Below are 25005 nucleotides of genomic sequence, written 5' to 3'. Positions count from 1 at the left end.
TCATAGGATTTGCCAACGTTAACATAAGCATCAAATTTATAACGTTGTTTATTGGTTATTCAAGTTGGCTCAAATTGATGCTCTATAAACGCTGTTTGAATCTTGTTTCTCTTAAAAAAATATATTCAAAATATACAATATTTTTCATTTAGTTTTATTTCAAAAATGAAAATACTTAAGGAAATGCCCGGCATCCTGAACCAAACTTCACCAGCGTCGTAAGGTTTGCCAACATATTATCACAACATCAACCCTTAACGCCGTCTACTGTTTATCAAAGTTGGCTCGAATTGGTGTTTTGTAAAAGCTGCACGAATTTTATTTGTCCTAAAATATTGAATATTTCACTGAGAATTCTTTTCCAAAATGGGAAAATACTCGAGAGAACCAGAGGATCCTTGCAAATCCTGCAAAGCTAGAGGATCGGAACTCCGTGTTCATTTTAAGGTATACATTGCGCAAATAAATTTTCATTGTATATTTAAGGCTAAAATAAATTATTTTCGTTCAGAAAATTAAATTTTTTACACGTATTTGAAGGGAAAACTTAATATATTATTGCGATTGTAAATAATATTATTTGTATATTACTCACATCTCAGTATTCATTTCATAACTATTAAACAATAAGTCATTGGAAATTATACGTTCACATATTTCTCAATGCAGCCATTTTGTTTCAATTATTTAATTATTATTTAATTATGATTTTAAGGTGTTGGGAAATTGTTGAGTTTTGTAATTGCAGTATTAATTATAAAAAAACTAGAGATGGTTTACCTTTACTTACTTTTTCAGTGGTCAATTATTAAATTTCATATTATTTTTTAGAACACTTTAGAAACAGCTAAAGCACTTCGAAAGATGAAACTTCAGCGAGCTGTTTGTTATTTGAAGAATGTGATTAACCACAAAGAATGTGTCCCATTTCGTAAATTTGTTGGTGGTATTAGCAGATGTGGACAGGCCAAGACTTTTAAAACAACTATAGGTCGTTGGCCTAAAAAATCAGCCGTATTCCTGCTGCAATTATTGAGTAATGCAGAATCGAATGCTGACTTTAAGGGTTTGGATGTGGATCGCTTAGTCATAGATCATATCCAGGTACAATTGTTCGAGAATAGGTGTACTTATTTAAAGTATTATATCATAAATATATCTTATACTTTAGGTGAATAGAGCCCCATGCATGAGACGCAGAACATATAGAGCTCATGGTAGAATAAATCCTTATTTATCTTCCCCTTGTAATATCGAAGTTTGTCTCATTGAAAAAGAAAGAGCGATCACTCAAGTTTTAGATAAAGAGCCTGCCAAGAGGAAGAAAATTTCAAAGAAGAAGTTAGCAAAGCAAAAGGCTAAATTGGCTAGAGAATAATCAAACAAATTTTTATTTCACAATATGTGTATACCATGACATTTAAGCTCAAGGTATTTATTCTGTTGATATTAATATAATTTTCTTAACGAGTTGACTACATTACAAAAATTACACCTCTAAAATATTGTTCTTATTGAGGTACAAATGTAATAATATAAATATTAATACTATAATATGCATTATCAATAAAATTAGTATATAAATATAAATCATATTTAATTTATATATATTTATGTATATATCAGCAATATTCGATATAGAAATATTTATTATTTTGTATTATTGCACATTTTATTTATTGGAATGTTTAAGCTAAAGGATTTTTCTTCATAAGTTCAATATCGGAGGTCATCATATCTTCGACTAGCTCTTCAAATGAAATTTTAGGCGCCCAACCTAATTCTTTCTTTGCTTTTGAGGCATCTCCAAGTAAAAGATCCTAAAAAATATTGTTTTGTAACAGTTATTACTATTAATTGCTAAGAAATCTTAATAACATATTGAAATTATAAGATTTTACCACTTCTGTAGGCCGGAAATATTTTTCATTAACTTTAACACGGACGATACCAGTGTTTTCATCGACACCTTGTTCTTCTAAGCCTTTTCCTCTCCATGTTATTGTTACTCCAATATGCCTAAGAATAAAATATATATTTATTTTTATTTTTATATAACAATATTTTATTATTTTTATATAATACCTGAAACTAGCTTCTACAAATTCCCTAACACTACGAGTGTGGCCAGTTGCAATAACATAATCTTCTGGTGTAGATCGTTGTAACATTAGCCACATGGCTTCAACATAGTCTTTTGCATGACCCCAATCTCTTTGGGAATCCAAATTGCCTAATTCAAAGAATTCTAGTTGGCCTAAATGGATTTTGGCTACCGATCTAAAGGAATAATCAGAAAAATAATAAGCATAAAAGCAAAATATTGTGAACCCCTATTAATTGATATAATATTAAAATAAATAATACAATTATTTAGACTTATACCTAGTAATTTTTCTAGTTACAAAATTTTCTCCTCTTCGTGGTGATTCATGGTTGAATAAGATACCATTGCAAGCAAACATATTGTAAGCTTCTCTATAGTTTACAACAATCCAATATCCATACAATTTTGCGCAAGCTATCAAAAAATTATCAGAATTTAAAATTATCTTAGAAACTATATTGGTTCTTACAAAACTAATTCAATTACCATAAGGAGATCGTGGATAAAAAGGTGTTTTTTCAGTTTGTGGTGTTTCAACTACTTTTCCATATAATTCGCTAGTACTAGCTTGGTAAAAACGAACATAATTCTGCATACCACAGGTTCTTATTGCGTCCAGGAGGCGCAGACACCCGACTGCGTCCACTTCTGCTGTGTATTCACTTAAATCGAATGAAACCTTTGTAAAGAGAAAAATGGAAAATTGTAGATAACTTATATAAATTGAATTTTTAAAAGTTTTTATAATAAAGAATATAATAAAAAGATGAGAAAGAAAGTGCAACACCCGATTATTACTACGCTTTGCAAACTGCAAAGCTTACTCAGGGTAAATCAAATATAATCTGAACTATTATACCTTGACGTGGCTTTGAGCAGCCAAATTATAAATTTCGGTAGGTTTAACTTCAGCTATGATTTTAACTAAACAAGAGCTGTCGGTCATATCACCATAATGCAATTTCATTTTTCCTTGTTTGTGAGTTTTTGGATCAGCATACAAATGTTGAATTCGAACAGTATTGAAAGTACTGGCTCTTCTGATTATTCCATGAACTTCGTAGCCTTTGCTGAGCAGAAATTCAGCGAGGTATGATCCATCCTGAGATAAAAGATAAATTTGTCCAAAAACTGAGGTAATGTATAGTGATTTGTGAGTAATGTGAATAAGCTGATGAATTTTAGAATACTTAAGAATTAGTTTCCAATATTTAATAATTAATGATTATCTTTATGATAACTCTTATGTGCATGTTGAGAATATTTGAAATTTATTCACTTTATTCCTTACTAAATATCCTTGAATAATAAAATAATATTGATTATCATAAAAGATTTATTCATGTATTCTATAACATTTAAAATTTATTTGAATTCAATATCAATTCTTGTGAAAAATTATCCTTTAATAAAAAAATGTACACGTGTAAATCTTTTCCTCTTAGAGTTTTGAAAATCGCGCTTCTTAATTATCAATAAGACGCTACTGCACTCTGCATACAAAATGAGTAATTACTCTATAATATATGCTAAATAGCCATTGTTTACAAATTATTACAAAACTGAATTTTGATTTAAAATTTTAACTTGAAAACTTATCTTAATTTTTACACTATACATAGTTTAAGTTTTACCTGTCCAGTAATACCAGTGATCAGAGCCACACGTCTTTCAGGAACAGTTGAAAAATCACCAAACTCCATTATGTTCTTTTTAATTTTGAAGAATTTTTAATAGTTAATATTGATAATACAATGCTAAATAGAATTAAAACATTACAATAGTACCACGTTTTTTATGAACGTAAGCAAATTTATTCGATTGTGTCAGCATATCAGCAAATAGATAAAGAAAACCACCTATTTCAACAATAAACTAATACATTGAAAAGTAAAATGGTGGATACAGACAGTGAATGTGTCAAATGTTTGCATTAAATGAGTTTTAATAAAATCTGAGGGGGGCCGTTTATTTATTTTTTTATTCATAACTTAAAATTCTGTTTCCTGTTAAGATATCTATTTATTGGGCATAATGTATAAGACTTGTTTGCTTTTTGTGACGTTCTTATATATTGCTACATCTCTTTGACAGATGTGAGTAAAAATCTTTTATATTAATTATATCACTGTTTTTAATAACTGAGCCCATGAACTACTAAATTATTATCAATTATTATTTACAGGCACAATCATACGAAGATAAAAGGTGTAGATGTGTTTGTCCAAGTACAAAATCAGTCTTGAACAATACACAAGGTACAGATCGAAAATTATACATTAGCAATGTTCCTCCAAATATGTGGTAAGCATATAATCTTATTAATAAATTGTCATTATATATGAAATTTTACATTATTAATTAGCTACTGTTAACCGATTAACTTAACACCATCTATGTTAATGTTGATGTAATTCGATGTATTTTAGCAATTGTGATGGCGTAATATTACCTAGAATTGGAGATGAAATTAAAGGAAAAGAACAAGAGTTTTGTCCAAGATGTGAATGTAAATATGAGACTAGAAATACAACAGTTATTCGGGTATATTATTTTATTAATTTACACAGTATTACAAATTAATATATTTTTATAGCAAAGAGCAAATTAGTTTTGAAATATGAATTATTTATTTCAGAAATATGATCAAAGATCAGCGCATCTGTCATATATATTTTATAATTTTTCATACATTTATTTTTCAGTTTGTGGTGATTATGGTGATTTGGATAATATCGTTGCTAGTAGTATACATGCTGTTCTTAATTTGCCTCGACCCATTATTAAATAAACGAGCAAAAGCTAATTATCAAGAGCACACAAACGAAGAAGTAAATAGTCTATTATTTCCTAAAACTCAACTTATTCATAAACTTTGGTATATTGAAAATTCCTAACAATCAGCATATATTTTGTTCATAGTTTTATATTTATATACAATAATTTTAAATCAATTTAAATTAAATTCTGGCAAATTTAATTTTATTATTTCATAACAGAATATGATATTTTATTCCTGTTTTTCAATTGATCTTAAAAGTTATGAATTGGTTTAATCATCCTGAACATCCCAGTCAAAAATTTTGCGCAAGTTTTATGATAAATATATTTTAATTACTTAAGGAATACTTCAGGAGTACTTAAAATAATTCTATTGCTAATTTTAGTATACTTGTAATGCTTATTATGACATTGTAACATATAATTCTCCAATGTACCAAAGATTAATCAATTTTTATTTTTTTGTTATTTATATATGTATGTATGTGTGAATGTGTAATTATTTGATAAATCGCTGAATGTTAATCAATAGTCTCTTATATTTTGTAAGATTTTTTTTACTATTCTGTGCTAATCTTTCTATTATTTTTGTAATTTGCTTGTAAATAATTATTGTAAATAAATTCCATTCATTTTTATTTGTTTCATGTTGCTCTCATACACACTTTCACTTTTACTAATTTTTGTGATTGAGTTCACCACATTAGCTATTGTTTTGTAAATACAGTCAAATATTAAGGAATCTTTTATATTTCAGGATGAGACTGCAACCACAAATAATTTGAATTCTCATCAAATGGGTGTGCGAGGAAATGTTTTAAATCGTGTAACACATCAACAAGATAAATGGAAAAGACAAGTTAGAGAGCAGAGGAGAAATATTTATGATAGGCATACTATGTTAAATTAGCTGTTTGAATTATTTATGATAGTGATAATATTGAGTTACATGAATTTTACAGAACTGTTAATTTTAAAATATGACATGAATCACATTATTGTAATTGTATGAATTAGTCTATAAAATACATATGCGAATAAGTATTGAAATGTATATAATATTGTATATTAAAATATAATTTTGTTCTTTATGTATGAATAATTGTATATGTATGTATGTGTATATATATTATAATCAGGCCCTAAAATTGTATATAAAAATATCAAATAAATATTTATAATTTAATCATTGCTTTTTGACTTTGTTGAAATTTGAATTAATCGATTAGTACTAAGCTGAGCCAATAGGTTTTTATTCTTTATTTCTTTATATTTCATGAAAATTTTGCAATATTTTAACATTTATACTCATTGAATAAAATTTAAGCATTTATTAATTTTCAATATTCTAGTTCTGCCGCTTAATATTTAAATCTCGTATACGCATTATCAGAAGTACCACCAACAGAAGTTGATTATCAATTCGTTTATATGGTCACTCTGTAAATAGTTCTTGAATAGAAAATGTCGAACAAATTGCAAATAGAATGCAATAATTTTAGTGATGTTATTTATGTGAAATTATTAAATAAACATGGCATTACCCAGTTTTTTTATTATACATTTTGATAAAGTTTTAATTTCTCGCAAAAAACTCTACATATAATGCTCAAAAATATTTTACGAAAGCATTTATAACCACGTACGTTTAGTTGACAGGTATTTTTTTTGTTTGGAAGAAATTAAACAAATGAATTTTGATTTCGTGTTTCATAAAATGCTATTAGTTAAGTGTTCGATTATTAGTTTGGTGATAAAATTGACGAAAGCTGATTGCTGTTTGCAAATTGAACGAAAATATTGATATTTACATTGGGTGAATATATACATGTAATCATTGGGTTTATAATATATATTTGTTATTCTAATAAGTCATATATATGTTTATTTCGTCACCCTTGGAATATATCTTTGGTATAAATGATGCATCTAATATATTTACATTTGAAAAAATAATATTAAATAATTTTAAATTCTGGAGCAAGATTCGTGACACTAATAAAACAAAATATTCTATAAATAATAGGGTTTGAAAAATAAAATTGATCAGTTTACAGAATTTAGCAATAACAAGAATTTAATTATGTCTATAGATTCTTCAGGACATGGCAGAATGCGCAACACTTTCAAACGGAAATACGAATACAGCGCAATCAACAAAAAATGGAAGAGTCAAAGATACTCTTTTTGACCCGTCAATTGAAATGATGGTAAATGATTTTGATGATGAAAGAACACTTGAAGAAGAAGAAGCACTCGCAGCTGGTGAATCTGAGGACTCAACTACGGAGTTAACTAGTTTACAAAAGGTAACTATAAGTACAGTATACTGAATTATTAAAAAAAAAGAGGATCAAAGTCAATAGATTATTGATTATTATATATAAAAATATTGTATCTAATTTTTCAATTTCTTTTGTTCATAGTTTTACTGTGATATTTGACCTTAGTCACATTTTAGGAAAGTGAAATGCCTTTATCGCAATTGTTAGAAATGTATGGATACGGAAATGAGATTGAGAATGAAAACGAAAATGAAAATGAAAATGAGAATGACAATGAAAATGCTGTTCCTGAAACAGAAGACGAAGGCGCTTCTAGAGCTCCTAGTGAATCAGGAGGAGAAGATCAACTAGATATGGCATCAGATGATCACTCAGCATTAAAACAACTTTATGATCCTGTACCTAATGAAGAAGCAGTTGGTACATCACGGCTTTTACGATGTAATAATAAGATTTTAGACTACTATTATGAACATATTAATCATTTCTATAGCCATTTTTCTAAGTTAATCATTTTATAATATTAAAAAAAATCAACCAATATATTTTGGTGTTTCAGCTCTTTCTCGGCCACAAAGTGAGGAAGAAGATGAAGACTATGACTACAGTCCTGATGAAGAAGAATGGAAGAAGGTAATAATCTTTTTACTAATAAATAATAAATAAACTATTATACTAATACGAGTTCAAATATTCAGCACTATTAACTACAAAATAATCCTTTATTAAGATTTTTCAACTGATTTTTTATCATTTTCAGACAATTATGGTAGGTAGCGACTATCAAGCTTCAATCCCAGAGGGACTTTGTAGTTACGATGATGCTTTACCTTATGAGAATGATGATAAACTACTCTGGGACCCATCTCATTTATCTCAAGAAGCTATTGAATCATATCTTTTGAAAGTAAAGATGTCTGCCCGATTACTGTTGGTCTCTTACCTCTCGGAAATCAATTAAAAGATGATGAACAAGCTTTGTTTCTGCTGCAACAATGTGGTCACAGTACTGATGAGGCTCTCCGAAGGATTAGAATTAACTGTGTCGCTTCCGTGGACACTATGAGTTTGTGGTCAGAGGAAGAATGTAAAAATTTTGAAAATGGTTTAAGAATGTTTGGGAAGAACTTCCATGAGATTCAACAAAATAAGGCTAGTTTATTTTTAAACCTATCTTAATTATAATTTATTGAGAATTATTATTATTTTTTTTTATTATTTTAGGTTCGAACAAGATCTGTAGGTGAATTGGTTCAATTTTACTATCTGTGGAAAAAGACAGAACGCCATGATGTATTTGCTAATAAATCAAGATTGGAAAAGAAAAAATATACTCTTCATCCTGGTTTGACCGATTATATGGATAGATTTCTTGAAGAACAAGATGCGGTCATGCGGGATAGAAGTTGTTCACCAGCAGTTAACCTTTGCAATGATTCCAAAGGTTTTCCTATGGATACATCATTGGGAGCTGTTCCACCTGATCCTCTCGCAGTTGGTGAGAGAGAGGTATTTTCTGGCTTAGCATCTCCAACAGATATACATACTGAAGGCAGTACGGATAACACTGACCAGGAATACCAGAACAATTTTCATTGATGGCCTAAATTATGTTTGAAGAGTTCTGAATTTCAAGGATACTAAGTAAAAAAAAGTTAGTTTATTGTGAATTATAAAGATAAAACTGTATTAAAAGGACATTGTGTAAGAAGCATGCGGACATATTATATCTACAAGTATATGCAAGAAAAATATGATAAATATATTTTTTTATTTCTGTCATAATTTATTCCAAGAGAACCGTATAATACCATAGATGAAATATTTCTTGTGCACTATACAAAATTGTTGAAATATTTTATGAAATTATCATATATGTATTGCTTATGATGGATATATGCTAAATCTTAAGTGTTCAAAAATTATTTTATTTTCTTTTAACAATTTTAATAAGACATGTTTAGGGGTTATGAATGAAATATTTAGAAATTTTATCCATGTGGTTCAAAAGGTTGAAATAAAAAACAAGTCAATTTCTTTTAAACTAAAACTGATGTTAAATATTATTATTTATAATTTTATATTATATAAAATATTTTAATTAACAATAATTTACAGATAATAAATTAAGATTATTCAAAATATTTGTATATTTATATTTTTTACAGACAATTGTTTTAAATTTGTGTAAACTTTAATTAAATCACTTAATTGTGTACTTATATTAAATACAATCTACTAGGATTTCAAAGAAGATAGAAAAAGAGTTTTTGATAAAAGTTTTGATATAAATTTTAATTCTATCACAGTTGACCTATCTTGGAAGAAATAGAACATTTTACTTCCAGCAATATCTTTTCCTATAACAAGATAAAGAATCCTATGATAAGATAAAGAATCAATCTTTTTATTTTTTTATTTATAAATTCATTGAGATATGGAGATCATTGCAAAGTATTTATTGTGGACAATTTATTATTATTGTGTATTATTTAATATTATTGTGTATAAATTATTAATATGTGTGTTATTTGAATTCGAAATATATCTATTTTGACTAAGATAGGTGATGTATGACTTGAGAGTTTGTGAATTCAATGTTAATGGTAAAATCCATAATCCATTTTGAAAATGAATACAATACGATAAAAGTAGGTCATTAAGATTAAATATCAACTTTTGTTATTCTTGTCTTTATAACAAAAAAATCATCCATGAATTATCATCATGAATACGGGGTATTCTAATATTGTCTAGGATATCATCTATCAATATCACAATACCATGAATATATCATAGCATAGCACAATACCATGAATATATCATATTCTAATAATATAATTACTATTTGAGAATTTCATTTGTTTTTCAGTGAAGTGTCAGTGTTTTTGTGAAATAAGTATTAAGTCCGGAATTGATTCTAAATCTTGCCTTTTTAAAGGCACCGGGCTTAATACTTACAAGTTGGATATATATTATTATATCTGTCAAAATTTTAAAGGTGAACGTGCCTTTTGCATACTTTTCTTCCCAAACCCCGGATTGGGGTTGCTAATGGGGAGGAAGTAAGCACCCATTAGCAAGTGTTTTTCTTTTTCAAAATTGTGAAGTCTTTTTATATCATTTTTAATAAATTTTAAAATCAGTGCGCAAAACTCTTCAGGAAACAGAATAATTCCCGGGCAGAGGCCTGGGAAAAAATTCAAGATGTCGAACATAAATCAGAAGATGGACGTGCAGACAAGTACTGCACTAAAAAATAAATATGATGCGCTCACGGACCGTACAGATATGGATACTGATAGGGAGAGTGAGGACTACAGGAAAGTAACACGCCGAAAGAGGGCGAAAAAGAACAAGGAGCCTGAGAAAACCATTACTAGGTCGGAACCATCTACCTCAGGCGTCCAAACCGTGACACCCAAGAACACCACCATGAAAGAGGCAAAAATCCCACCGATTATCATAAAAGGTCAAATAGATTTAAAAGCAATTAAATATTAAGAGAAACATCTAAAATTAATTTTAAATATCAATACCTTCATAATAACCTACACAAAATTTTCACTGACACCGCTATAGAACACGAAAAAATCAAAGACATGTTAAGGGACTGCAATTATCAATTTTATACCTACACAATCAAAGAGGAAATGCCGAAGAAAATAACCATAACCGGTCTACATCCATCAATTACAGAGGCGGAGGTTCTTGAAGATCTCCTGTCAAAAGGGATTAAAGCCAGGCAAGTAGTGCAGATAAAGAGGAAAACCTCAGATGGTGGTCAACACAAATTACCTATATACATTGTTCTCCTCGATAAAGACCAGAATATGTCGGAGCTAAAACGAATTACGAATATTGGGGGACATATCTTCTCCTGGGAGGCCTATAGGCCGCAGAATAGAGCGCTGCAGTGCCACAAATGTTTGAACTTTGGTCACACATCGTACACCTGTGACCTAAAGTACAGGTGTATAAAGTGCCTCAATGTGCACGCACCAGGAGCGTGCCAAAAACTACCACATGAGGCACCGATGTGTGTCAATTGCAAAAGCGAACACCCGGCAAATTATTCCAAATGCAGCGCTCTTATTAATTACAAAGAAAAGAAGGAAAGCGACGCTCTCAGGAGAAGACAAGCGTATAGGCCAGCACCAACACCAGTGCCACTGACGAGGAGCTTCTCGTCAGCTGTAAACTCCACCAACAATGGTCCTAACGTCCGACCTGAATATCCTCAACTCCCTATCCCATCGTCACCATACAGATCAATGGTCCAGTCCTCACGAACAATGGTCCAGCCTGCATCATCACAGATCCGGCCTGCACTATCGCAACCACCAACACGGCCTGCCTGCAGCCAACCCGATCCAGACCTCAACACTCCGGAAGGACTCTTTACTGCTATGGGCGAGATCAGGAAGCTATTTACGGATCCCCAGGTAAAGCAAATTTTCAGTGAGCTATACAAACTGACAAAAACACTTAACACAAACATGACTTATAACGACAAATACACAACAATTTTGAACTTTCTTACTTCATCACCATAAACCAATCGCAAGACTTACAAATAATGCATTTCAATTCAAATGGACTTAAAACAACGTTGACGAACTGAGACAGACGATAACAAAATACGATCTGGACATAGTACTGATTAACGAGACACACCTAAAACCTACGGACAGACTCTATATCAACAATTACAAAGTTTACAGAAACGACAGACAGACCGACGCACGCGGATGGGGCGGCACTGCGATTTTGATTAAGTCTAACATCAGACACGAGCAAGTGCCAAACCTGACAGCGGGCGGTTCTGAAATAACAGCTATTAATGTATACAAGAGAGGTCAAAAAGTAACCATAATATCGATTTACATCCCGGCAAGCAGACTAGAACATACGGACTTACAAAGACTACTGGACTCGAATAGATTTGTTCTTATGGCAGGAGACTTTAACGCACAACACACAACTTGGAACTGTAACTTCAACAACGCAAACGGAAACAGACTTTACGAATACCTGACCGAATACAACACCACAGACGCACAACTACACTTTCCTGACACGCCGACCAGATACGCCACCGTACAGACGCACCATCACAGTACGATCGATTTGGCATTGACAAAAAATCTACACGTAACATCCGAACCCATAACAAGAACACTTTTCAACTCTGACCATAATCCAGTTTTCATGACCATTTCAGACAGACTAGACGTCGACCAGACCCCCACACGCAAATTTTTAGATTACACCAGAGCCAACTGGCCAATTTTCAGAGACATCATCACAGACAACACACGACACACTATGCCAATCGATACCAACACTGACATTGAGGAGGCTGTAACACACCTTACACTGACAATCACAGACGCCGTACAACAGACTATACCGACACTAGACTCAAGAACAACACCAGCCAACGACTTGCCAGAACACATTTTATTGAAAATACAACTTAAAAATCATATAAAGAAACTGTGGCAACGTACCGGTGACAGACTACTCAAGGAACATGTGAACAGACTGACAAAAATTATTTCCAATGAAATACGTGATCACCGAAACAACACTTGGACCAAAAGACTCGAGAACATAAATACTGACCCACACAAAATTTGGCAGACAGCAAAAAGACTGACGCAAAAACCAACATCCATACCTCCACTCAAATTAACTGACAACAATTACGCAACGACACCAGCAGACAAGGCGGAAATATTGGCAAAAAACTTTGAAAACATACATAAACAAAATGCCAATATGTCAAACGCAGACCTGAAACAAGACGTACACGAGACAATTCAAAACTTCACTGACCTCCACAGGGACAAAGACTTACGAATAGACCCTGCCACAGTTTCTGAAATAAAGACAATAGTTAAAAAATTACCGAACAGAAAAGCACCGGGACCGGACGGACTACAAAACATAATACTTAAACAACTGCCGACGAACGCCTACATTTTACTTACCCGGATAATAAATAGAATAATGACAAAAGGCTGCTTTCCCGCTTCTTGGAAAACCTCCACCATATTTCCAATAGTGAAGCCAAGGAAACAGCCAGACATACCACAGAACTACAGACCGATCAGCCTCCTCAACACAATGAGTAAGGTAGCCGAAAAGGTACTACTCAAAAGACTTAACAAACACATAAGACACAACAAAATCATACCTGACACACAATACGGCTTCAAAGAACGACACTCCACACTACACCCACTGACAAAACTCATAGAAAATACTGTTCTCAATTTTAACAGACGAAACCATACCGGATTGGTGTTGCTTGATTTCGAGAAGGCGTTTGACACCATCTGGATGGACGGACTTATACATAAACTCATACAACTGAATTTTCCACCATACATTACAAGAACATTACACTCATACCTCTCAGACCGTAACTTTACCGTACAAGTAGACAACGGACTTTCGACGGTTAAACAAGTGACGGCGGGAGTACCGCAGGGCTCGATCCTGGGACCGTCACTGTTTAACGTCTACATTCACGACATACCCACTGACGCCGACACCACCTTACTGACGTTTGCTGACGACACTGCCATATACAAATCATCACGATCACCGACGCTACTGACTACAAAGATACAGACACACATAGACAAGCTGACGAAATATACTGACAAATGGCAGATCAAGATAAATCCGCAAAAGACGGAGGCAATTTTATTTACTAAGAGCCGAAATGCCATGACTAGACTGACTGACTTAGACAAAATTAAAGTATTAAACTGTGAAGTTGAGTGGTCCAAAGATGTCAAATATCTTGGTGTGACCCTGGACCATAGACTCAGCTTCACAAAACATATTAATACGAAAATTGGACAGGCTTACGGGATGTTAAATCTACTGAGACCTCTCTTGAACCACAACGGCCCGCTAAGCGTGAAGAACAAGCGAACACTTTACTTGACACTGATAAGACCGATACTGACATACGGCGCTCCGGCATGGAACGCGACGACTAAGTCTAACTTACGGAAACTACAGACATTACAAAATAAGACACTACGACTTGTACTCAACAAAATAAGGGACCCACTGACTAGACATTACTACTCTTCAAAATACATACACAAACAGACTGACGTACCGACAATACTCGACTACATAAAAAAGCTCACTGAGAATTTTTATCTAAAATGTGGGGATCATCCTAATATGAACATCGCGGGCCTCGGCCAATACACAAGAGATGATATTTGGTATGGCAATCACGCCATGCCAAAATATATACTGATCGACCCATAGCGGCAATTGAAACTTGGCTCGACGCAAATATTCTCCCTCAAAGTGAATAAATCTTTTTTTGTTTTTCTCCTTTTTGAGTTATTATGTGTTATTATAAATAGTGCTAAGTGATTTTTTTTGGGGAATAAATTTTCTTTCCTCTTTTTTGTCACAGAATTATGTCACAACTTGTATATCTGAAATACTTATTATTGTATTGATAGAACAAATATGAAGGATGAAATACCTACGGGTAAAAATCCAAAATGAGAAATGCTATGTACACATATATATCTACTGAAATAATATTTATTTATTTTATTATTATTATTATTATTATTCTAATAATATTGTCTGGGAACACCAACAAAATAATTCGAAATCTGGGAAGTGAATTATGCGACAGATCGAAACAGTGTGCCCGTAGCCTTTCCATAATACTCAAGACAGATTTTACGCCAACCGCGGCAACCCTCATTGTACAAATGACACATAAATAATAAGGTTATAAATCAAACAGACAAAACAACGCGCTTTTTACATTAATTATTAATTAATAGCTAATTGTTGATATACAATTATTCAAAATGAAATTACTTTCTCATAATATGTTAACGTCAAAGTGTATAAAAGGTGTGAATGTAGGATATCCATTAGCAATTCAGGTAATTCTATATATTTCACGTGTGTTTAATGTGTACAGTTTATGAGTGATGATTTTTTGTTTTTAGGCAACAGACGTAAAAATTTTAGACGTAGACTTTAATAAAGAATTTATATCAAGACTAATACCTAGAATAGAGTGGGAAGCTTTACTAGGAGCAGTAGTCAATGTGAGTGTTTTTTTTTTTCATTCCTACTATATAATCAATTTCAATATAAATATTATATATAAACACCTCTGCATGTTAAATCTTAAAAGTTTGACAGAAATGTCTGCCATTATTTCCTAACAACCATAATTTCGATCATACAAATACAAAATTAATAAAAGGTTTTTTATACATATAGTATTTAATTTTCTTCTTCTTATTAAAGGATGAAAAATGAAATCTATATGTATACCCTTTTTAAGAATGCAAGTGAATGATTTATAATTATTTTTTTACTTTTATGATTTTTTACTTTTCTGATCTTTATGACTGCAATATTCAATTTATTTGCATGAATTGATTACAATAGAGATTTGATGCTTGAATGTCTTATTCTAATGCTTCTGCATATCTAATACGCTTGTCGATATGAACTAATACTTATTGTTTGGACCATCACCACTTACTCATCATTTAAAATATTCTTATTTTCTTTGTTGGAATATTCTGTTTGTGAATTAGTGCTAGTGCTTTTCAATTGTGCATTCGACATACAATGATGGAAATTTAAAAATACAATTTTCAGTTGGGCCAAACTACTGAAATTCCAAAAGTGGTTCCTGACGATTATGCAGAAAATGAAATATTTTTAAAACAAGCACATCATGCTCTATTAGAACTTGAAGTTGTAGAAGGAGAGTTAATTTGTCCTGAAACAGGTCGTAAATTTCCAATTAAAAATGGTATTCCAAATATGCTACTGAGAGAAGATGAAGTCTGAAACACTGCATGGGGTATTAGAAAAACTGTACAAAGGCATTGATGTGATTTTTTGTATAATTTTATTTAAGTTACATCGTATAATATCATTTATAATTATGTAAATTTTATCGATTAAAGGAAAAAATGAAACTACACGTTCTTTTTTTTATTGCATACCTCAGGGAATAACTTAAATTATTAGTTGTTAGTCCTCTTTTTGAAGGTAACCCAGAATCCCTTTTTAACATACATGTTAAATGTTGCCTTTTTAATTTTTATTGGTATTTGTGTTTTCTCACAAGGCACGATATCAAAATGACGGAGAAGTTCAAATATGATCATTTTCACTTCCATTAATGCAAATCTGGATGCTAAAACAATATTTAGACATTAAGCAATGCATCAAACATAATACTAAAATTGATGTTTATAGTGGATACCTATGCAATTTCGTGGTCCTACACCAAAAGGCATATATGTGAATGGTTGGATTTTGTGTTTATTTTGATCATTGAATCTCTCAGGATCAAATTTATTAGGATTTTCATAATATTTTTCATCACGTTGCAAGAAGTATATGGGGTACATTATAGCTTCTCCTTGTTTTACCTAATTAATTGGATTATTTTATTAAATATAAATACATAAAGCAAAATAATAAACATTTGTAGAACTTTTGGTAATTATTACTTCAAATTTATTTCCATCATAATCTTCAAGCTCGTAAGGCTTTGCACAAATTCTATCAGTACCAGGAAGTGGTGGCCACAATCTTAGACTCTCTGAAAATTTTTAAAGAGTTCTTTTATTAGTACAACTTGCAAAGAAGCAACCGATAGAGTTTTTACTTGCCAGATACGACCATATCCAAATATTTCATGCCAACTACAGTTTCATAATTTGGTTTATCATTTATGGAATTGCAAACTTCGTCAATTTCTTGTTGAAGACGCTGCTGGATTTCTGGATGTATAGAGACCTATTTTGAAAAACTGCAAAAAAATTTATGGATTGTGACCACGAAGTTAATTTTTGAACCTACCAATTCTTTGCTCTTGTTCAAAATTATTTTAAAATTATTTAGATATATATACCTTCATGATTTTTGGAGCCATTAGAAATGCAAAAGTTTTCAATACCATCATAAAACCTCCGAATTGAAATTCGTTGCCCATTTTGTAAAACAAATTTTCTTTATCCTTCAAAGTATCAACTTTGAGTCCGAATGCAGTTGAGGCAATGACATCGGTTGTAGCACGTGCATAGAAATCTTTCAGTTCCAATGACTGTGGACCTAAAAAGTGTATATATTCAACTACTGACGCCTTCCATTCTATTTTCACCGAAGCATTTAGAAAATTATAGAAGTGCATCTTGTCCACGTTACTATAAATTACTTTTTATAGTTTTTAATAACTGGAACCTTTTTGTTGTATTTCATTTTTCATAAACTCAGCCATTTGTTGAGTGCATTCAGATATCAACACAAACATGTTTCTCATTTTGCTCCCTGTAAAAGCTGGACTAAGGGTTGCTCGCATATCACGCCATTTCTGATCTGAAAATATAAAACTGTAATATGTGTTCATATTGTATTATCAAATGATTCTAATTCTTTATAATTTATAAAAATTATTTTACATGAACTATAGTACCTTGCATGGTAAACAACACATTCCCGAATATTGGGTCGGCGTCTTCAGAGATAAAAGTTCTGTGGTTCATGAAATAATCAAAATCCTTAACACCGGTTTGTCTAATTAATTCAGGATCCTTAAGTACTATACCCGGCATACGAAATTGGAATACACCATAGAATCTAAATTTTTATTCCAAATATTATATAATCCATATTTAACCATTGTTATTATATTATATTTTACGACATAATAATTATTTTATATCAGTTTACCTATCGTTGGGAAAGCTGTTATAAACTTTTTCACCATTTTCAATCATATTTTCCAATCGGAATAAAAAAGGTGCTAAGTTTCCAAAAAATGGAAACGGTTTCTGGTAAGGCACATTAGAGTCTTTGAATCTATTGTAGTTCCATGTTGCATATAAATAGAAGGCATAGGCCAACACGGCTATCAGGATCCAGGTTATGAAATCCATTCTAAAATAAAACATTATTTAATTTTTTTTTACAAAAATTTAAATCAAGTTATCAGATTTTAATCCAAAAATATTTAGTTGTTGTATTTAAATATATTTTAGATTTAATACTGTCTATAAAATAAATATTCACAGTTATCTGATGGAAGTTGAACCATGATTTGCTCGTGTTACATGATAAAGCTAGGTATGAGTGGCATTTTGCATTAAATTTTTTTTTGGGAAACGTCCATAAAAGGTCGAACTTTAGCATAAAATTTAGCATATCGGAATTATTGGCAAAAACTTTTCCTCTGGAAAATGAACAAACGTTTATTATGATAGTGTGAATTTTTTTACATATTTATGTCAAAACTTGGTATACGTGATAATTATATTTATCACACATTTTTTTTATTATTAAAATTTTTTATTATAGATAAATTTTATCTACTGATAATGGGATGGCAAAATGTACGTAATTTAAAACGTTATTGTACTTGTATATGTAAAGGTTCAGCGTGTTATAAATAATAAATTAGTTGTGTAAAAAAAAGTAGTTTTTAAAGATATCCATTCAGTCTATGCTTTATATTATTAAATTTTTATTTTAGTATCAATATTTTTAATTTTAAATGTTTGTATATTTATTTACAGACGTCTTGATAGGTGCTGATTAATATTTCTATGGCATTTGTCCTTTATTCAAGAATCATTAAAAAACATTGGTCAATAGACTAAAATTTGTATTATCACTTCACATTGCAAATTTTCTTATATTAACTTCCCGTAGGGTAAGTTATAGTAATGGAGTTTCAGATGTTTCTGAACATTTTGGCATAAAAATGGATATGTGTGGTGTTTTGTATGTCCGCAGTTTAAAAAACATTCGGTTTCTGTTGATAGGGAGATGTGCTGATTAGTTTTTGGCAAATGCAGGTCCAGCCGTTACGGAGATACGGAGCAAAGAGTGCAGAAAATACAAATCGAGTTTTTGAGAAAACTAAGTATCCGATTTGAATGATCTAAAAAAAGCATTCAATTTGTAATGATTGAGAGAAGAGGTGATTAGCAAAGACAGGTCCACCCATTTCGAAGATACAGAGCCAAATGTGCAAAAAATGGCAGTTTTTCAGAGAACAAAGTATCCGATTTAAATTATTCAAAGAACTTTTTGCTTGTTCAACAAAATAATTGCCTTTGGAAAAAAAATTTTTGTTTATAATTTTTTTTCAAAATTTTTTTTTCAAGGAATTATATTTTTTGTATATTGAAAATAATTCAGATTTTAATTTTAATTCTGTATAACAAATAATTTCCACTTTGCAATTCAGTTTATATAATTCTTATAAATATTAGACAATGTTACAATATTTATAAAAATCTATTTGAAATCATTTATTATTCCTCTATCATTTTGTTACGGTACTAGAAGTTCCAGCAATTTCCTTAAGGCACGATGCTATACGCCACTAGTTTAAATTTATATGTGTATTAATACAGTATTTAATTGTAATCAATATTTTCATCTTTAACTTAATTTGGCAAATTTGTTTAGCATTTATTTATTCACATCACACACAAACTTTTGTTATCACTACAAATCACATGATACGAATTTTATTTAGTTTTATATTTTTATTTCAGTTTATTTAAATTATTATACTTCTGTAAATTCTTATTTAATTAATTTTTATTTTACTGTTATCGTTTATTACCTTATTTTTTACAGAACTACAAACTAACATGAATATACGACAACTATTATACTCGCACTGACACTACACGAGTTATGATCAATTAATCAATAAACTGACTTGCACATTATGATGTAATACTAATCGTTTGAAATAAGTTGTATATAAAGTAATTCATCTTCAAAAGCTGATAATATAAATGTATCATATATATTTTATTTATTTATTTGATAAATCATAATTTTTTACTATTACACGTTTATATGATTGTAAGAGATGCCAAAACGGTATTCGGTTTCGTTTACTATCTAGAAATGATTTTCATTTTCAAAAATAGGGTCTTAATTTGTAATTTTGTGTTCAGAACCCTTGGAATACCTTTAACTTTTATTTATGATTTGATTTGTTTGAATTGATGATTTGATTTTGTTTATGATTTGATGCCCTGAAGGTTCTTCTTCATTCTAATAATTTTCTACATATAACTGCCAAATAGTTTTATTTATAGGTGCTAAATAGATTTTGAGAATTTTCTTAATTTATTGCACTTTTTAAAATAGTTTTGTCTCAAATATATATTGACTACCAAAACGATATATAGTAAATCAAAACTAATTGAAATAATGTGTTGTACTTGTAACTAATTAATTAATTATAATTAATGTTATAATATTCTAGTATTTAATTTTATATTTGTATAATTCAAATTGCATTCTTAATGTGGTCAAATACAATTTGACCCCATTAAATATTTTTTCTAATAGATAAATTAAATAATTAATCTATTTTTCCACTCTTTACTTAAAGGTGACCCAAAATCCTTTTTCAACATGCATGTTAAATGTTGATTTTTTTATTTTTATTGGTATTTGTGTCTTCTCACAAGGCACAATATCGAAATGCCGAAGAAGTTCGAATATTATCATTTTCACTTCCATTAATGCAAATCTGGATGCTATAACAATATTTAAAATCAAGTAATGGATCATTATATATATATATTAAAATTGATGTTTACACCCATACCTATGCAATTCCGTGGTCCTACACCAAAAGGCATATATGTGAATGGTTTGATTTTGTGTTTATTATCATCATTGAATCTTTCAGGATCAAATTTATTAGGATTTTCATAATATTTTTGATCACGTTGCAAAAAGTATATGGGGTACATTATGGATTCTCCTCGTTTTACCTAATAAAATAATTTTTATTTTTCTTTAAAATATATATAAAACATATTGTAAGTACTAAAAATTTATAGCATAATTTAATAATTCATTACTTCAAATTTATTTCCATTATAATCTTCGAGTTCGTAAGACTTCAAGCAAACTCTATCAGTAACGGCAAGTGGTGGCCATAATCTTAGACTCTCTGAAAATTTTTAAAAAGTTCTTTTATTAGTACAACTTTGCAAAGAAGCAACCGATAGTGTTTTTACTTGCCAGATACAACCATATCCAAATATTTCATGCCAACTACAGTTTCATAATTCGGTTTATCATTAATGGAAATGCAAACTTCATCAATTTCTTGTTGAAGACGCTTCTGGATTTCTGGATGTAGAGCCAATTCATGGGTCAAGAAGCACAATACTGTTGAAGTCGTTTCAAATCCGGCCAAAAAGAATATCATAGCTTGAGCTGTTAACTCATCGTGAGACCAAACTAGAAAATTAAATAAGTAATAATTAATTTAATTTAAAACTCATTTGCAATATGAATAAGCACACCTCTTTTTGTAGTGTGCGTTTTAGTAGCATGCGATTCGGCTACAGTAGCAAAACCTGCGTCAGCTGTATTATCAATGTTTTCCTCAGTTTTTGAGATATCATTGATGTGTAATGCTCCTTTTTGGCTTGCATTAATAATTGTATCATATCTGGCCTATGAATATTTTCTTTATCTCTAAGAGCCATTGTATCTCTAACCAGAGAACGAAAGAAGTTTGCGCTTGATTCGCTTGTGAGACCTATTTTGAAAAACTGCAAAAAAATTTATTGATTGTGATCACGAAGTTAATTTTTGAACCTACCAATTCTTTGCTCTTGTTCAAAATTATTTTAAAATTATTTAGATATATATACCTTCATGATTTTTGGAGCCATTAGAAATGCAAAAGTTTTCAATACCATCATAAAACCTCCGAATTGAAATTCGTTGCCCATTTTGTAAAACAAATTTTCTTTATCCTTCAAAGTATCAACTTTGAGTCCGAATGCAGTTGAAGCAATGACATCGGTTGTTGCACGTGCATAGAAATCTTTCAGTTCCAATGACTGTGGACCTAGAAAGTAAATTTGGATCACATTTGTCATTTGATTTAAACGGAAAAAAGATTAGAGAAAGTAAGCATGCATACTTAAAATTAGGGTTCATACGCCTAAATGAGAACCATACGAAATATTCACTTTTGCAAAACAACGGCATTCTAACAAAATCAACGTTTTTTACTGCACTTCTGGAGAAATGCCTATATTCAACAACTGACGCCTTCCATTCTATTTTCACCGAAGCATTTAGAAAATATAGAAGTGCATTCTGTCCACGTTATCATAAATTACTTTTTATAGTTATAATTCTATTATTTATTTTTATAGCTAATAATTCGAACCTTTTTGTTGTATTTCATTTTTCATAAACTCAGCCATTTGTTGAGTGCATTCAGATATCAACACAAACATGTTTCTCATCTTGCTCCCTGTAAAAGCTGGACTAAGGGTTGCTCGCATATCACGCCATTTCTGATCTGAAAATATAAAATTATAAGTGAAAAATCATAATTAGTAAAAATAATTCTATTTGAACTAGTACCTTGCATGGTAAACAATATATTCCCGAATATTGGATCAACTTCTTCAGAGATAAAAGCTCTATGGTTCATGAAATTGTCAAAATCCTTAACTCCAGTTTGTCTGATTAATTCAGGATCCTTAAGTACTACTCCCGGCATACGAAATTGGAATACACCATAGAATCTAATTTAAATTCCAAATATTTTATTATACGACATAATAATTATTTTATATCAATTTACCTATTGTTGGGAAATTTGTTATAAATTTTTTCACCATTTTCAATCATATTGTCCAATCGAAATAAAAAAGATGCTAAGTTTCCAAAAAATGGGAGCGGTTTCTGGTGAGGCACATTGGAGTCTTTGAATCTATTGTAGTTCCATGTAGCATATAAATAGAAGGCATAAGCCAACACTGTTATCAGGATCCAGGTTATAAAATCCATTCTAAAAAATATCATAATTAATTTTCCCATTAAAAAGATTATTATAATGCCATAATAAGATTTTGCCCAATAGAATACATTTGAATATAATAATATTAGTTTATTGTATTTAATTTTAATACTGCGGAATATACTAATATACAGTATATATTTACAGTTTATCACAGGTAACAAATGTTGTATACGTCATAAAATAGCTGTAAGTGGCATTTTGCCTTAAAGCAAGTTGCATGATTGATAAATCTGACCGATTTGACCTTTTAATTTTCGAGATCAGTGCAGCTTCTTTGGAAAAATGTTGACGAAAGATTAAATATTGGCTCACATACACACACTTTTTTCAAGTTTTGTGTCAAACGATTCAGAAAGACTTAAAACGTGGTGAACACATAAAATTAGCAAGTGGGATCTCTGGCAAAAATATAACCTTTTCTTTAAGAGTTAACAAGCTTTTGTTATAATAATATTAGTGTGGAAATAATTTTACATATTTATCACAACTCAATATTCATCACAACATTTTTTGCAATTAAAATTTTTATTATAGATAAATTTATCTAATACTGATAATGGAATGGCAAATTGTACGTATTTCAAAAATTTATTGTTCTTGTTTTTGATGAAGGTTTTGCTGTATCATAAATAATAAATTATTTGTATATATAATAACACACACTCACACACAACACACATATATATATATATATATATTTATTTATTTATATATTTATATATGAACAAAACTGTTTTCAGAGGCGTCATTCACAAATCACATGAAACGAATTTTAATTAGTTTAATTATTTATTTCAGTTTTTTTAATTTGTTATACACTGATCTAAATATTTTTATTTAATTCATTTTAATTTAATCACTAGAAAAATACCTTAATTTATAGAGAACTACGATCTAACATGAATATACAACTACAATACTCGCACTGACATCACACGAATCATGATCAGTCAATTAATAAATGGAGTTACATATTGTATGTAATAATAATCGTTTGAAATAAATTCTAGATAAAATAATTTACTTTCAAAAGCATACGCTATAAATGTATCAAAACAAATTTATTGATTTATTACAAATTTATCATTTAAGATAATTAGAGCAACAATAGGATTTAGGATAAAATGTTGGGTACAAGTAGATACTTTGAAATACTATTGGTTTTCGTTCACCATCTAGGAATAATTTTCATTTCATTATTTTTCATAAATTAGTGCCAGTCAATCTTTGCACTTAGTATCACATAGTTCCAAAATTTATTTATAATTTATTCAAAGCACTACAAAATTAGGGTTCAACTAAAAATACTTATAATTTGCCTTTGCGATCTGATGGTACTTCTTTATTTTAATCATTTACTGCCAATTAGTGCCAAATAGATTTTGATTTGTTTTCAATTAATTGCACATTTTTAATATGAGAAGATATTTTTGTCTGAAATATATATTGACTCCAAAAACTGATATATACTTAATTAAAACTAATTGAAAGAATGATTTATAACTCATTGTTTTATATTTGTACAATTCAAATTACATTGTGCAAATACGATTTGCCCTTATAATAACTATCTTACTAACAGATAAATTAAATTATAAGTATCATATTTGTTGTTTATGCTGTTCATTTATCACTCTCTTCTTAAAGGTGACCCAAAATCCTTTTTCAACATGCATGTTAAATGTGACTTTTTGATTTTCAAAGGTATTTGTGTTTTCTCACAAGGCACAATATCAAAATGACGTAGAAGTTCGAAAATTATCATTTTCACTTCCATCAATGCAAATCGGGATGCTAAAAGTATTTAGACATCAAGTATTGGGTTAAACAAAACATTAAAAATTTATGACTCTTGCAGTTACCTATGCAGTTTCGTGGTCCTACACCAAAAGGCATATATGTGAATGGTTTGATTTTATGTTTAT

At 30.2% G+C, this 25005-nt stretch overlaps 6 protein-coding genes and 1 pseudogene across 6 annotated transcripts; 4 read left to right on the top strand and 3 right to left on the bottom strand.

The window, feature by feature from the left end:
- The first annotated feature begins 306 nt into the window (after positions 1-306).
- LOC113375471 (60S ribosomal protein L17-like) lies at positions 307-1378 on the top strand. The gene is made up of 3 exons (XM_026615408.1): positions 307-447; positions 832-1104; positions 1172-1378. The coding sequence occupies exons 1-3, from the start codon at positions 367-369 to the stop codon at positions 1376-1378; spliced, it is 561 nt and encodes a 186-aa protein (XP_026471193.1). The 5' UTR covers positions 307-366.
- Positions 1379-1688: 310 nt separating this feature from the next.
- Positions 1689-4158, bottom strand: LOC113363173 (GDP-mannose 4,6 dehydratase-like). The gene is made up of 7 exons (XM_026605651.1): positions 3742-4158; positions 2967-3209; positions 2594-2786; positions 2386-2521; positions 2086-2280; positions 1902-2019; positions 1689-1820 (listed from the first exon to the last, which is right to left on the bottom strand). The coding sequence occupies exons 1-7, from the start codon at positions 3808-3810 to the stop codon at positions 1689-1691; spliced, it is 1086 nt and encodes a 361-aa protein (XP_026461436.1). The 5' UTR covers positions 3811-4158.
- Positions 4159-4198: 40 nt separating this feature from the next.
- Positions 4199-5798, top strand: LOC113363674 (uncharacterized protein CG1161-like). Its single transcript, XM_026606150.1, has 5 exons — positions 4199-4203; positions 4293-4411; positions 4537-4651; positions 4813-4938; positions 5646-5798. Exons 2-5 carry the CDS (start codon positions 4407-4409, stop codon positions 5796-5798), a joined length of 399 nt encoding a protein of 132 aa, XP_026461935.1. The 5' UTR covers positions 4199-4203; positions 4293-4406.
- Positions 5799-6343: 545 nt separating this feature from the next.
- LOC113363171 (mesoderm induction early response protein 1-like) lies at positions 6344-8973 on the top strand. Its single transcript, XM_026605650.1, is given in 7 exon segments — positions 6344-6547; positions 6982-7197; positions 7350-7614; positions 7733-7813; positions 7932-8080; positions 8083-8325; positions 8398-8973. Coding segments are annotated over 6 exon segments (1317 nt in total). The 5' UTR covers positions 6344-6547; positions 6982-6993; the 3' UTR covers positions 8773-8973.
- A 5979-nt stretch (positions 8974-14952) lies between these two features.
- LOC113363762 (multifunctional methyltransferase subunit TRM112-like protein) lies at positions 14953-16102 on the top strand. Its single transcript, XM_026606248.1, has 3 exons — positions 14953-15119; positions 15186-15287; positions 15853-16102. Exons 1-3 carry the CDS (start codon positions 15042-15044, stop codon positions 16045-16047), a joined length of 375 nt encoding a protein of 124 aa, XP_026462033.1. The 5' UTR covers positions 14953-15041; the 3' UTR covers positions 16048-16102.
- A 124-nt stretch (positions 16103-16226) lies between these two features.
- On the bottom strand, positions 16227-22973 carry LOC113379878 (annotated as a pseudogene).
- Positions 22974-24681: 1708 nt separating this feature from the next.
- LOC113379862 (cytochrome P450 9e2-like) lies at positions 24682-24997 on the bottom strand (the record flags this gene model as incomplete). The annotated part of the gene is given in 3 exon segments (XM_026619561.1): positions 24682-24767; positions 24770-24874; positions 24943-24997. Coding segments are annotated over 3 exon segments (246 nt in total), but the record flags the coding sequence as incomplete, so codon positions are not given.
- Between the last annotated feature and the right edge of the window lie 8 nt (positions 24998-25005).

This window comes from Ctenocephalides felis, unplaced genomic scaffold (assembly GCF_003426905.1).
Source record: "Ctenocephalides felis isolate EL2017-DRISC unplaced genomic scaffold, ASM342690v1 CF-g0.4_SCAFFOLD_00845, whole genome shotgun sequence".
In the NCBI taxonomy this organism is placed as follows: domain Eukaryota; kingdom Metazoa; phylum Arthropoda; class Insecta; order Siphonaptera; family Pulicidae; genus Ctenocephalides; species Ctenocephalides felis.
The sequence above is the reverse complement of the archived record's forward strand: the minus strand, read 5'-3'. Positions and strand labels throughout refer to the sequence as shown.

Excerpts from the sequence above, each read along its gene's own strand:
- LOC113375471 (XM_026615408.1), top strand. The coding sequence starts at position 367 with ATGGGAAAATACTCGAGAGAACCAGAGGATCCTTGCAAATCCTGCAAA. Across the intron at positions 448-831 it reads AACTCCGTGTTCATTTTAAG|AACACTTTAGAAACAGCTAA; the intron begins GTATACATTGCG and ends ATTATTTTTTAG. Across the intron at positions 1,105-1,171 it reads TAGTCATAGATCATATCCAG|GTGAATAGAGCCCCATGCAT; the intron begins GTACAATTGTTC and ends CTTATACTTTAG.
- LOC113363762 (XM_026606248.1), top strand. The coding sequence starts at position 15,042 with ATGAAATTACTTTCTCATAATATGTTAACGTCAAAGTGTATAAAAGGT. Across the intron at positions 15,120-15,185 it reads GATATCCATTAGCAATTCAG|GCAACAGACGTAAAAATTTT; the intron begins GTAATTCTATAT and ends TTTTGTTTTTAG. Across the intron at positions 15,288-15,852 it reads TACTAGGAGCAGTAGTCAAT|TTGGGCCAAACTACTGAAAT; the intron begins GTGAGTGTTTTT and ends TACAATTTTCAG.
- LOC113363173 (XM_026605651.1), bottom strand. The coding sequence starts at position 3,810 with ATGGAGTTTGGTGATTTTTCAACTGTTCCTGAAAGACGTGTGGCTCTG. Across the intron at positions 2,281-2,385 it reads GTAACTAGAAAAATTACTAG|ATCGGTAGCCAAAATCCATT; the intron begins GTATAAGTCTAA and ends TTATTCCTTTAG. Across the intron at positions 2,020-2,085 it reads TTTGTAGAAGCTAGTTTCAG|GCATATTGGAGTAACAATAA; the intron begins GTATTATATAAA and ends TTTTATTCTTAG.
- LOC113363674 (XM_026606150.1), top strand. Across the intron at positions 4,652-4,812 it reads GAAATACAACAGTTATTCGG|TTTGTGGTGATTATGGTGAT; the intron begins GTATATTATTTT and ends TTTATTTTTCAG. Across the intron at positions 4,939-5,645 it reads AAGAGCACACAAACGAAGAA|GATGAGACTGCAACCACAAA; the intron begins GTAAATAGTCTA and ends TTTATATTTCAG.